At 39.7% G+C, this 13,171-nt stretch overlaps 2 protein-coding genes and 1 long non-coding RNA gene across 3 annotated transcripts; 2 read left to right on the top strand and 1 right to left on the bottom strand.

Moving 5' to 3' along the window:
• Window positions 1-2,356: 2,356 nt before the first annotated feature.
• On the top strand, window positions 2,357-3,232 carry LOC101465344 (nanos homolog 2-like). Its single transcript, XM_004546904.4, has one exon. It carries the CDS (start codon window positions 2,401-2,403, stop codon window positions 2,899-2,901), a length of 501 nt encoding a protein of 166 aa, XP_004546961.4. The 5' UTR covers window positions 2,357-2,400; the 3' UTR covers window positions 2,902-3,232.
• Window positions 3,233-4,770: 1,538 nt separating this feature from the next.
• Window positions 4,771-7,064, top strand: LOC112433309 (uncharacterized). The gene is made up of 3 exons (XR_003023457.2): window positions 4,771-5,004; window positions 5,741-5,801; window positions 6,287-7,064. It is a non-coding gene; the product is annotated as an uncharacterized LOC112433309 (long non-coding RNA).
• A 667-nt stretch (window positions 7,065-7,731) lies between these two features.
• LOC112433511 (cellular tumor antigen p53-like) lies at window positions 7,732-11,855 on the bottom strand. The gene is made up of 3 exons (XM_076881616.1): window positions 11,779-11,855; window positions 11,273-11,570; window positions 7,732-8,433 (listed from the first exon to the last, which is right to left on the bottom strand). Exons 1-3 carry the CDS (start codon window positions 11,853-11,855, stop codon window positions 8,077-8,079), a joined length of 732 nt encoding a protein of 243 aa, XP_076737731.1. The 3' UTR covers window positions 7,732-8,076.
• Window positions 11,856-13,171: the final 1,316 nt, after the last annotated feature.

Genomic DNA, 13,171 nt, shown 5'->3' with positions numbered 1-13,171 from the left:
AAACAATAAAATCAATAGACATTATATACAATGTAAAAGATCAAATGTAATTAGTGTAAAAAATATAAAATGTAGATCAACAAAAGGCTTGTTTGAACAGAAGAGTTTTTAACTGTTTTTTAAAAGAATCCACAGAGTCAAGCAAACGTAGTGGTAGTGGTAAACTGTTCCACAGCCTTGGTGCAACAGACTGAAAGGCTCTGTCCCCTTTTGTCTTCAGTCGTGTACGGGGAACAACTAAGAGACTCTGAGTCTGTGAGCGGAGATGACAAGCAGCAGTGTATTTTAAAAGAAGCTTGGATAAGTAATCTGGAGCCGTTTAGTGCTCTGTATGTTTAAACAAGAATTTTAAAGCGAATTCTAAACTCTATTGGGAGCCAATGTAAAGAATATAAGATGGGAGTGATGTGAACACGCTTGGTAGAGCGAGTTAGTAGTCTGGCTGCTGCGTTTTGTATTGTCTGGAGGCGAGAGAGAGATGATTTATCCAAGCTAGTAAACAGGGAATTACAGTAATCTAAGCGTGATGACACAAATGCATGAATGAGTTTCAGTCACAAAAACGCAATATTTTGACCATTACTGAGCTTACACTTGAGAATACTATTTGACCTTTGTGACCTTTTGTACTCCTATTGATATATGTTATATTGTACAAATAGTTCATTAAACACACATTTTCTCAATTTGATGACAAAACAAACAAACTGGGAAATAATTATTGGCTTTATTTGTCACACCGTGACTGTGGCTGTGGTCTGTGGCAAATTTTCATCTTCACCACTGTACGTGGAGTCTAGCAGTTATCTTTGTGAAAAACAAAGGATCTTGCGGTGCTTGCGGGCAAAATTGGTGCTTGAGGGCACTTCTGAACTCCTTTCAGGCTCTTTTACTCGGTCTTGTCTCACTAGGGTGGGCTGTTATGCAGTGAAAGCAGGTGGGAAGATGTGAGGGACACTTCTTCAAAGAATTTGTTTTCAAAAAAATATTTATCACTTTACACAATATTTATCACTAAGCAAATGTCTACGTGACTTTTGACATGAAACTCTTGTATGATAAACAACTTACAGCTTCCTCTTACTGTAAGAACATGCAGATTTAGAAAAAGGGGAACCTCAGCTCTGAATTCTTAGAATAACTCTGTTGTATTTGTACACACACACACACACACACACACACACAGACACACAGAGAAGTATAAATAAAGCACGCACACAGTGATGAGACGCAGGTCTTGCGTCCATGACTGCCCTCGCGAGTTAAAGACAGCTGCAGTGTTTGTGTTTTCTAACTCAGGTGTCTCAGCTGAAGAACTGCGGGGTGATTTTAAGAAATCCCCTGTCAATTGGTTATGAGCAAAAATTGTTTCTATAAAATAAAAATTAAAAAAACACAAAAAAACCCCCAGTTTTAACCGTAACGTGAAGTACACATTTTATTATTTTTTTCCTTTTAGTGAAAGGAAACAGCCGTCGCCGGTATGCTAGTGCGCACGCTCCACCCCCTCCTACGCCTCTTTTCCCCCCTTCTTTTTGCTTTGTGAATAAACAGAAATGTGACTTTTGCTTCATAAACAGTTTGACAAACAAGTGGTGCCTGCAGGGTGTATATTCATGGTATAACCGGCATAAACACAGCCTCACTTCGTGTGTGATTGTGCAGGAAATACAACTGTGCGCTCAGCTTCGAAAAAGGACCGCATCTATCCATTTATCCTCATACCTCACCTCTATGTATGTGCTCTCTTTGAGCGCAGGTGCGGCTCTTTGCTGTGACACATCTCTAATGTAGTCTAGACGCTCCGGCGCCAGGGGTCATCGGGTGACACACACACACACACACAAACAACAAGTAACACAACATGGACCATGAACTCTGCGTGACTCAACTATACCAAGACAGTTCACCTATTACGAGCCTTTAAAGTAAGCTTATTGCTAAATAGTCTTGATATTTAATCAACAGGTAAGGTAACACCTGATTCTGTTCACATGGACGGAGTTTTTTCAGTGCTAAATAGTCTGCACATCCCGGCTCTTATTATTTATTTTGCTGCGTTATTTTGCAAAATTATCTAATCTAAAAATAAACTACATAAATGAGTGCGATGCAATATTTTGCTCTTGGTGTTTTCAGTCCTTTATGTCCATCTTATGTGTCCTTTTTTTCTGTTATCAATCAACCAACCGATCATTCGATTAAAGGCCTGTCAACGGGCTTCGTAAAGGTTCTTTTAAGGTCACCAGAAAGCTACATAAAAGACTGCACCTGCACCTGCACCAAAGTTCTTTTTTTTTTCTCTCTATCTCCGAACATTGTTGCATTTTAAAACCTTCTTCAGTGAGCTATAAATATGAGGCGCTCCAAACACACTCTCAGTTTTACTTCTGCCAAAAAATGACCACAATGCCGAGACAACTGGAGGTCCAGAACTCGATCCTCACTGGTGGGGACAGCTTTAACATGTGGCACGACTACCTGAATCTGAGCCAAGTGTTCGAGAAACTGTGCAGCAACCGTGAGGTTGATAACCGAGACACCGAGCGTCCAAAGAAGGGACAAGCGCCCCCTTGGAGTAAGGTCCACACTTCCACTCGGGGGAAGAAATCCTCCAAAAACTCATCACAGTCCAGTCCGACCAGCAGCGCGTCGGACACCAGCAGCAGCGCCTCATCCTCGGACTACTGCCGCTTATGCAAGCAGAACGGGGAGACTCCGAGGGTGTACCTATCTCACAAGCTCAAATCAGACGACGGGATAGTTTTCTGCCCCGTCCTCCGGAACTACACTTGCCCGATCTGCGAAGCCACCGGTGACAGCGCTCACACACGCAAGTACTGCCCGCAGATGAAGTGCGAGGCTGCTGGGAGGATGCAGACGGTAGGCAAGTTCTGGTAGCTGCTGAAAACTGAAGCTGCGAGAAACTGTACATATTTACCGAACTGTTTGGGGTATGTGTTCGTGTTGGCAGAGACCGTTTCAGTTCCAAAGACTGTTTCAAGTTTGACTGTCAAACACTCCGCTGCAGTCTGCAGCAAGGAGCTCTCATCCAGCACATCTGTGGAGCCCCGAGCCGGGGTGAGCGCTCTCAAACCTCGGAAAAAATTAAACTCTTTAAAGTCCTCGAGTGTTTATTGTTGTTGTTATTGTTGTTGTTGTTGTTTAATATGATACAATTTCGGGGGTACTTCATAGGTCACAAGTGAAACACTAAAGTGGCTAACCTTTCTGTGGAATTAAATAGATTTCTAAAAATGTGCCCATAGTGTCAGTGCGCGAGTCTTTTAGTTAAAATGCAAATGCTATATTATCCCTCATGTCAGACAGATTATTCGACAAAAACGTCAGTATTTTGTCTTTTTTTTTTTTTTTTTTTTTTTTTTTTTGGTATTATAGAAAATTTTTAACTCACATGCAACTCTTCCACTTGAAGTTACAGATGTACCTGAACTCACCAGAGAACATGCGTCATAAAAAAATAATTAAATTAAATTAAAAGTAACACTTCAAGGCAAAAGTGAAACGATTATGTGAAGTGAGAAATTGAATTAAGGTTCAATAGTTTTAGTTTCAAAATAGAGGGGCTGGGGAAATACAGTATACAAGGTCAAAACAGAGTTTGTACAAGTTTGTACAAAGACAGCTGCAGTGTTTGTGTTTTCTAACTCAGGTGTCTCAGCTGAAGAACTGCGGGGTGATTTTAAGAAATCCCCTGTCAATTGGTTATGAGCAAAAATTGTTTCTATAAAATAAAAATTAAAAAAACACAAAAAAAACCCCAGTTTTAACCGTAACGTGAAGTACACATTTTATTATTTTTTTCCTTTTAGTGAAAGGAAACAGCCGTCGCCGGTATGCTAGTGCGCACGCTCCACCCCCTCCTACGCCTCTTTTCCCCCCTTCTTTTTGCTTTGTGAATAAACAGAAATGTGACTTTTGCTTCATAAACAGTTTGACAAACAAGTGGTGCCTGCAGGGTGTATATTCATGGTATAACCGGCATAAACACAGCCTCACTTCGTGTGTGATTGTGCAGGAAATACAACTGTGCGCTCAGCTTCGAAAAAGGACCGCATCTATCCATTTATCCTCATCTCACCTCTATGTATGTGCTCTCTTTGAGCGCAGGTGCGGCTCTTTGCTGTGACACATCTCTAATGTAGTCTAGACGCTCCGGCGCCAGGGGTCATCGGGTGACACACACACACACACACAAACAACAAGTAACACAACATGGACCATGAACTCTGCGTGACTCAACTATACCAAGACAGTTCACCTATTACGAGCCTTTAAAGTAAGCTTATTGCTAAATAGTCTTGATATTTAATCAACAGGTAAGGTAACACCTGATTCTGTTCACATGGACGGAGTTTTTTCAGTGCTAAATAGTCTGCACATCCCGGCTCTTATTATTTATTTTGCTGCGTTATTTTGCAAAATTATCTAATCTAAAAATAAACTACATAAATGAGTGCGATGCAATATTTTGCTCTTGGTGTTTTCAGTCCTTTATGTCCATCTTATGTGTCCTTTTTTTCTGTTATCAATCAACCAACCGATCATTCGATTAAAGGCCTGTCAACGGGCTTCGTAAAGGTTCTTTTAAGGTCACCAGAAAGCTACATAAAGACTGCACCTGCACCTGCACCAAAGTTCTTTTTTTTTCTCTCTATCTCCGAACATTGTTGCATCTTCAGTGAGCTATAAATAGGTCACAAGTGAAACACTAAAGTGGCTAACCTTTCTGTGGAATTAAATAGATTTCTAAAAATGTGCCCATAGTGTCAGTACAGGATTGTGAACATCGCAACGCAAAGTTTTTGATTTCTCTCAAAACATATATTTCTTTTCATGTTGAACAGATAATATCTTTAATTTGAGTCAAAGTGATTTGCACTTGAACACGCCCACCAGAAATAGACCGGGACCCATTTTTATTCTGCATGGCTGCTGGAAACATCATGTCACATCTTTGATTAATTTCATCTGAAAATAAACGTAAGTAAAGCCAAGTGTGTTACAAAAGCTTTTATAATTTGTATTGCCAAAATCGCAGAAAATAACCCCATTTAAGCTGGGTCGACAGCCACCCCTAATTTTTGCATGATTGTAGCTGCTAGCTATAAGCTAGCTAGCTATCCTGCGCAACGTTAGAACTGGTTACCAGAAACCGACCATCACAGTCGGGAATACAAGTTAGTATACTGGTAAAAAACGGCTTTTTGCCTAACTAGCTAGCGTTACCACGATGCATCGGTGGTGGATAAAGCTAGCTAGCATAAGTTCATAGTTCATAACATTCATAGTATAACTCCGTGCTCCGCTTCGTTTGAATTTTTCTGGTGAGCTCGCGGTTTCTAGACACAAGCTTGTGTTTGTGCGCGCACGTTTGTCTCTCTTCATATAAATATCTGTGTGTTATGTGTGTGTACACCGAGGGCAAAAGATAATTATTAATGTGCATGATTTAGAGACAGAAATAACAAGCCAGCATATAAGATCAATGACATAAGACTAATTCCTTCAATTGACTTTCAGGCGCAGCTCGGAAAAATGTGCATTTTCTGAAGAAATTTTAATTTTAACAGCAAAAAATTGACCCTATGCCAAACTTAGTCGCTAATGGCTGGTCTGTAGACTGTTTGGTATGTCATGTTACGTATTTCTTGGTTTTTCTATGTAATGTGTTTTATAGAGAAGTAACATTATTCTTTTTTTTCCTGTATGCTTTCAGAACCACAGATCGCTCCATCCATTCCATGGCTGAAGCATACATTTTCATTTAATCTGAACAGGTATCATTTTGCATTTACACTGCACATCCTTTTTAAACATTTCATAATAATCTAGACTCTCCCTCATTATCCTCTCATTCACCTTGCTGATGTGTTGAGGACTTGATAAAAGAATACATGGTATGTCCATATCTGTTCTGTCTCTACATGAGATGCAGTCTCTTGATGTAAATTTGACAACTCTGCTATTAAATGCAGTGATTAATGTAGGACAGCAACGATTAATCAACTCATCAAGTTAATATCTTAGGGTTCTGTATTGTTTTCTTTTTTTTTCTTGGGCTTTGTGGAACATTTATGAAAATGTTCCACCATTGATTTAATTTAATGATTATGCAATTCACAATCTGATTAGTCAAATAATTGTTCTAATAGTCTGTGACCAAACAACTATCAAAATAGTAGTTTATTATGGTCAAAGATTTATCAGGTGTGCCAGACTTCAATTCTTCACTTGTACATTTTGTTCCATATTTTACCTCAAGATATCCCAGAAAGATGAAGCTGAGGAAGAGCTGCAGAGTACAACCATGGCACTCTTCATCTTCAGGGACAACTCAAGCCTCCTACATCAGCCTCGAGACATCGGGATAATCATTGATGGTGTGGAAGTCCTGAATGAGTTGCCTTCTGTGGCAGCTGGAGTGGCAATGGTCTTTGGACTCTGTTATGCTCTTAATATGGAATATCCACGAGGATTCAGGTTCACCTTTGAGGCTCTTCAAAAGATTATGATGGAGCTTGACTTTAACAAGATGACCTCTAAGATTCGCAAACTTAATTGTGAACTTAACACTGCACAGTAGTGTGTTTGCATGCATGTGTGCATGTGTATGTGCACATGCATGTGCATGTGTGCTTGGTTATTTTGCTTGGTTGGCCTGCAGTGGTATTCTACATTCAAAATTTATAAGAACACCCATTTGAAAGGGAGATTTAAGTTGATTTCATTGATACATGTGTAGATTTTTTTTTTTTTTTTACATTGTACAGGCACAGTGCACATATAAACATTTTTGAGTACTTGCAAATTGGTTTAAAAATAGTTTTTATAATGGTTTTATGCCAGTTTTAGACAGGTTGCAGGTTTTATACTGGTTTTCAAAAGATTGCAGGTTTTATACTGGTTTTCAAAAGATTGCAGGTTTTATAAAACAAACATTTCTCTAATCATTTCTGCCGTAGCACTAAATCTGTATATTACTAATCCTCTCTATTGATTATAGTTAAAATGGTTTGGAACAATAAATAATTTTGAAATAATTGGTTGGCCAACTGTCTTGTTTTTTATAGGAAATGCAGAGCATTTTTGAACTGAAATGAAATGTAAAAAATATAGTTTGAATATATGTAAATCAATTACCTGGCTTCAACACAAACATATTAGTTCATGTTAATTTGGTTCGATGTGAATACATTAGGTTGGTTAAATTTCAATATATTAGCTTGGTTCAATAATTAAAATATGGTTCTATGTAAAAAAATCAATTTGGATCAATGCAAAATTTAAAGTTTCAGTCAAGTCTAGTAATATTGTTTATATCAACATAAAAGTATCAGGTCATATCAAGTGACTCAATTTGGATTCTATAAAGCCAAATATTTTGGATGTGACAATTGGACATCATTTTTTTTAATTTGAATAGGGTTATTTTTTTTACAGTGTAGTTTATTTCTCACAGTTTTTTAAAAATTCTCTTGCTTTATGGTTCTTAGCGCTGTTACCAGTCTTTGCATTTATCATCGTTTTTTCTCTTTTTTCTTTCATGTTACACAAACATGATTACATATTGCATATGAATCAAGGTTGCGCAGAGGTGGTTGCATTTCCCAGACAATCATGCAAAATATATACATTTCTTTTTTAAAAAATGACATGGTGCGACAGGACTGTAGCACAGTAATACAGCAACATCAGAGGCAAATTCCATTCAAGTTTTGCAAGCCTAGCTTTGAACTTTATTTAAATAAACGGCAGTGACTCGTTATGACAAGGATCATTCTTAATCTCACTCAAACCATGCTGAACGGCTCTAACCCAATTAGGAACATAGGGTTGTTGTTTTTTTTGTTTTTTTTAAAAAGAAAAGAAAAACATAACTGAACACAACAGTATGTCAGTGCAGTGACTAATCAGGCAGTACAGTTTCAGGAACCGTTTTAACTGAGGCAGGATGGCATTTTGGTTTTTAAATGGGCATTTAAAACCTGAAATAATCCTAAAGGCTTAGACAAAAAGGTGACATTTGTTTTCGAAATTGAGGTGATGGGCATCTTAGTCGCTGTCACTCCTCTCTCCTCTCTGGAGCAGCCTCTTTCCACTGGAGGGCACGGGAACCTCATGCTTCACTGAGACCTTTGACTTGCTTTTGCTGTCCTTGTCAAGCAGCTCCAAACCGTCATTGATCTTCTTCAACATCTCGTAACGCTCACGCCCACGAACAGGGAGGAGAAAAACCTCCTTGTCGTCCCCCTCAGCACTGGAGGTACATTTGGACTTCTTTGTGGATGTGGTGTCAGGAGGTGGTGCGCTCTTTCGTTTTTTCGCCTCTTTGGTGCCGCTCTCCTTCTTCTGTTTATTGTCCTCCTGTAGCTGTAACAAAGAGGGACGAAATAACAAAAAAGAGAAACATATTTGTCAAGTAATTTTACCCCCCCCCCCAAAAGTGGCATTTAACATGATGATATTCTACTGCCTTCTGGGGGAGGGAAGGAACAGCGGTTTTTCTTTTGAGTTTATATTCAAGTTTTCTCCTTCTTGCCCCCTCTGGTGTACAATTTCTTCCTTTTTCCTGTTTAAAAAGAGTTCACATATTTTGTCATTTGACTGTAAGCAGTGCAAGGAGGAGATGCTCGCTTTTTGCATGACAGTCTGCCACTTCAGTCTTCCCTTTCTTTATAAGGCTGGAAAATACTTCAGACCCCACCTCAGGCAGTAAGGGGCCTGAGGTGGGGTCTGAACTGTGGGTACCGGTATGAGGAGAGAAGGGGGACAGGACTGGATAGTGGCTTAAAGTTGGGATTTGGTTTGATTAGGTGAGCCGGTTTTTGGTTGTGTCTGCTTATGATTTGAAACAGGTCTGAAATGAGAGAAAGAGGAGTTTGTTCCTGGGGAATTATAAGACAGTGGTGTCCCGTTTTCCTTCTCATTAATCATATGAGAAGAATGAAGGCGTTTTAAAGATTTTTGAGTTGAGGTTTGTCCTTCTCTTTGGTTTTTCTGTGTGTTTTTTTTTTTCAAATCCACAGCAAGTGTCACTGTCTCTCTCTGAGTGCGCAAAACTTTTTTTCTTATGCACACCATTAAAAAAAAAAAAAGTTGGGCGCACCCAAATCAGCGTTCAAAGATTGATGGCTCCCTGTCAGAGCACTGGCTATGAATTTCAGATCGATCAGGCCTTAACTTGACAAAAAAGTTATCAATCGTTCTTTTCATCTTTTCTCATTGCCCACGGTCAGTTATATCCACTTCTGTCGGTCCTAGGATATTCACAAGGCCTGTGTATCATCACTGATTTCTATAATCCACTTGATTCCGCTTCACAAGGTCCAGATTCGATTTGGTGCAATTTTTACTCAGAAAGTGAGAGATCTTATAATTCTGATCATTTATCAGTACTGACACTAAACTTTATCAGAGATGTGACCATCACAGCACATGCCGTTGTGTCAAAGTAACTGAGAATAAAATAAAATAAAAAACATAAAGGAGATTTTCCTGGCATGGATTTTATAGCAGATAACCTTAAAAATATTCTGCAATTATACCCAATTTGAAAAAGTTTACATTTCTTCAGTATTGAACAGCAGAAATTATTCTTTCTTGTCCGAGGTCATTTAAGTACAAAGAAAAGAAAAGACAGCGGCCGCCAGCGCTGTAAACAACGGTAGACTGATGGGTAATAAGCGAATGAGTAATGCGGAAAACAGATGTTTGAGATGGGAAACTTTTCTTGAAGTACAGAGCGAGAGCTGTGCATGAACTGTGGTTTTTATCGTGTTGGAAGCAAAACAGCAAAAGTAATAGGGAATTAACGACGATATTTATCAAATGTGAAGCATAGTTTGGTTCTTCTTTTGCTGCTGGCCTAGTGAATTTTGGTTGAAGAGAGACAAAACCTGCAGCCCAGAATCTTGCGCAAAAAAGACGTAAAGACGATTCAGACACGACGAATCAGAATTAGTGAGCTTTTGGCTTTCAGCCCCGACGGCGGCTAAGCTAATTCTGATGCGCCGGTCCGCTCTGTGTTTACCGTTTCCTGCTCTCATTCGCTGGTTGTTGTTGAAATAGTTTTGTGAGCTTTAGCCTGAGACTCTGGCGTTTCTGGTAAAATACATTTATATTCATTCAATTCAGGATTTAATGAATCGGTATCGCTTCATTCAAGCTACTCACCTTTCTCTATCCACCTGCACTTTCAGCTGGACCAAGGACATTTCCAGAGGTCCCGCCCCTGACTATCTCTGATTGGTTTAGACCACGAAGGGCAATGACGTGTGTCTGTTGTTGATCACATGGATGTCGGTGGCAAATTTTACAAACACTTCTCATAATGACTAACTACTCCTGACATTTTTGAGATGTTAGCTCTTTATACAACGAAGTTATAGTGCGATACAAATAATATCAGGCTGATCCTGCCACAATTTGTTCCCCCTGTGTAAATCACGGACAAACAGTATCCCACATTGCTGATTTTTCATTCACAAACACTTCTTATTATGACGCATTACTCCTGAAACTTTAGAGGATTTAGCTCTTTTTAGAGTAAAGTTACAGGAGAATAAAAATAGTTATCAGCCAAAATGTTAATGTTTTATTAAAATAATCCCATCTGATACCCCGTGAGATGAGATAACTCTTTAATGTCATTGCACAGTCATACATAGTACAGTAGTACAATGAAACTGGAAAACTGTCCTACGTCGGCTTTTCCATATATATATATAATTTTCTGTTGTATGGTAATGTAACGATACTAATTTTTCACAAAATGAAAACATCAGTACTTCCTGCGTGCTCCCAGCACAGGGGAAACAAATTCTGTCGGGGATACCTACTTTGGCACAACAGATCCAAGTATAAAAACAATAACAAATACAATTTCTAGGTTCCATAACAGTTTTTATCATTACTTTATTGTGGATTAGGTGAAGAATTGTTAAATGTGGACAATTTAAATAATAGACTAATGCAATAGCAAATTGTGCCTTTTTCTCAGATGGACAGCAGATGGAGTTAGAGGAGATGAGGTAGGAAGAGAGGCAAAGATTGAGTCATGGGCAGAGCCTAGTTTATTTCTCATAGTTTTTTAAAAATTCTCTTGCTTTATGGTTCTTTGCGCTGTTACCAGTCTTTGCATTTATCATCGTTTTAAGTGTCTTGATTTTAACTGGATCTAAAAGGCTTGGATCTCCACATCGTTGGTGGGAGAAGGTTATCAGGGTGGCTTCAAAATTTGCGACCACACGTTTGCTTTGCATTTTCCCCACCAAGTTGAAGTCACTGATTTTGCTGTTCCAGACTTTTGGAATCTCAGCTGAAACCCACATTCGCCAGGGTAATCTGTCGTAACCGGAACAGTGGAGGCTGCAGGTGTAATGCCGTCTTTTTGCAAAATGTCATTTGGCAGCTCAAAGAGATTTTCACCAAAGTTTTCAGCTAATTGCTGCTCATTGATGATCTGAAACATCTCCATGGTGTCATCTGGCCTCCAGGTTTCATCATGACCCGTTGTATTGCTGTTCACGGTTGAGGTAGTGTCCAAACTGACGGACAGAGATTCAGTCACAGGTAGCTGTTCCCACAGCTCTTTAAATGAATTCTGGCTGAAGGGTAGATTCTGATTAAAAACCAAAATGCCATCCTGCCTCAGTTAAAAAGGTTCCTAAAACTGTACTGCCTGATCAGTCACTGTACACTGTTAGGGTTAGGTTGTGGAAGATAATCCCTTCTCCGAGAGGAAAAGGAGCGTACCCGTACCCGTCCCAGAACACTTGGCGGTCACGTTGGCGCCGGCGGCCATAGTGCACCACAGTCCAGCCGTTTTCCATGGCGTCCAGTCTTTTTTTCTTTTCCTCTTTTTTAAATTGTCTTTCAAAAAATCAAATGTTCTTCAAAAAAATATCTATTTAAGTTAATGTGAACCAAAAACGGGAGATTTTTTTTTCTTTTGTGTCCTTTCTCACTGTCCCTGTTGCCCAGTTTTTCTGTTCCTTCATCTTTCTCTCTCATCTCTCTCATCTTTCTCTTTCCCCCAACACTGTTTGTCCCGTCATGAACAACTGAAAATAAAATTTAATAAATAGTAACAACAAACGTTGATCAAATTGTTTTAATTTTCATTATTCAACATTTGCACAGTATTCAGGTGAGTATTCGCTACGACCAGGTAAGTATGTAGGTAGGTGTGTGCTTGGTGAACAGGTATGTATTCAGGTAACTTTGTGGGGAAGGCGTCACGGTGTGCAACTTGGAGTCACGCGCTGCACTCCGGGGATGGATGCACACAAGAGAATTTATTAACGTACAGTGTCCAACAAGTGTATATACAAAAGGTGAAACGGGCATGGCTCCGGGGGGAAATCCAGGGGAAAACTCTCGTTTCTCTCCAAACAATCACAGGAATCCACTCGAACACTCGCCACTCAGGGAACACCAGGGAAAACAGTCCAGAGGGTCTGCGCATAAGGAAACGCTTGTTAGTTTCAAACACACAACGACACGGAAAAACACTTGCTAGAATTTCACTTACGCGATTCTTACAAATCCAGCGAAAAACAACCGTTGTTTCCTGGCTTAAATGCAATCCACACTGACGAGGCACAGGTGTTTCTTCCTCCGAGAGCTGGCCCGAGGGCGTAAACCCGTAATCAGTTCCGCCCTGGAGAGAGAGATAGTGATAGGGAGAGAAACACCTGATCAGCGACCAGCTGAACCTCCAGGCAGTGACAGGAGGGTGAGGGACAGGAAGTATACTGCTCTGTCCTTCACTGTTATGGCCTGGAGGTTCAGCTGGTCGCTGATCAGCTGCTGGACTCTTTGGTTGTGTCCCAGAGGGACACGTAAGCCCTCACGCCACGTCAAGGCAGAGTCCATGTGAGGGGTGGTTTTTTTTTTTGGTTTTTTTTTATTTTAAATACCTCTATTTACAGTGGAACTTGTGAACACCACAAAATGAACTGAGATCACACTTCTTCAAGATCAACTACAACAGAAATCAAATTCACACTTGTCTTAAAGTGGATTCAAAAGATAAACAAATATGTCCTACTGTGCTAGTTCTAAGCATAAAGTCAAAATAAAGAAAGGACATGATTAGAACAGGAAATCAGCTTGTATGCCTATGCATCCCTGAGAAGGTCTCTTC

The sequence above is a fragment of the Maylandia zebra genome, unplaced genomic scaffold (assembly GCF_041146795.1).
Source record: "Maylandia zebra isolate NMK-2024a unplaced genomic scaffold, Mzebra_GT3a scaffold32, whole genome shotgun sequence".
NCBI lineage: Eukaryota > Metazoa > Chordata > Actinopteri > Cichliformes > Cichlidae > Maylandia > Maylandia zebra.
This window is presented reverse-complemented; position numbering and strand designations above follow the sequence as displayed.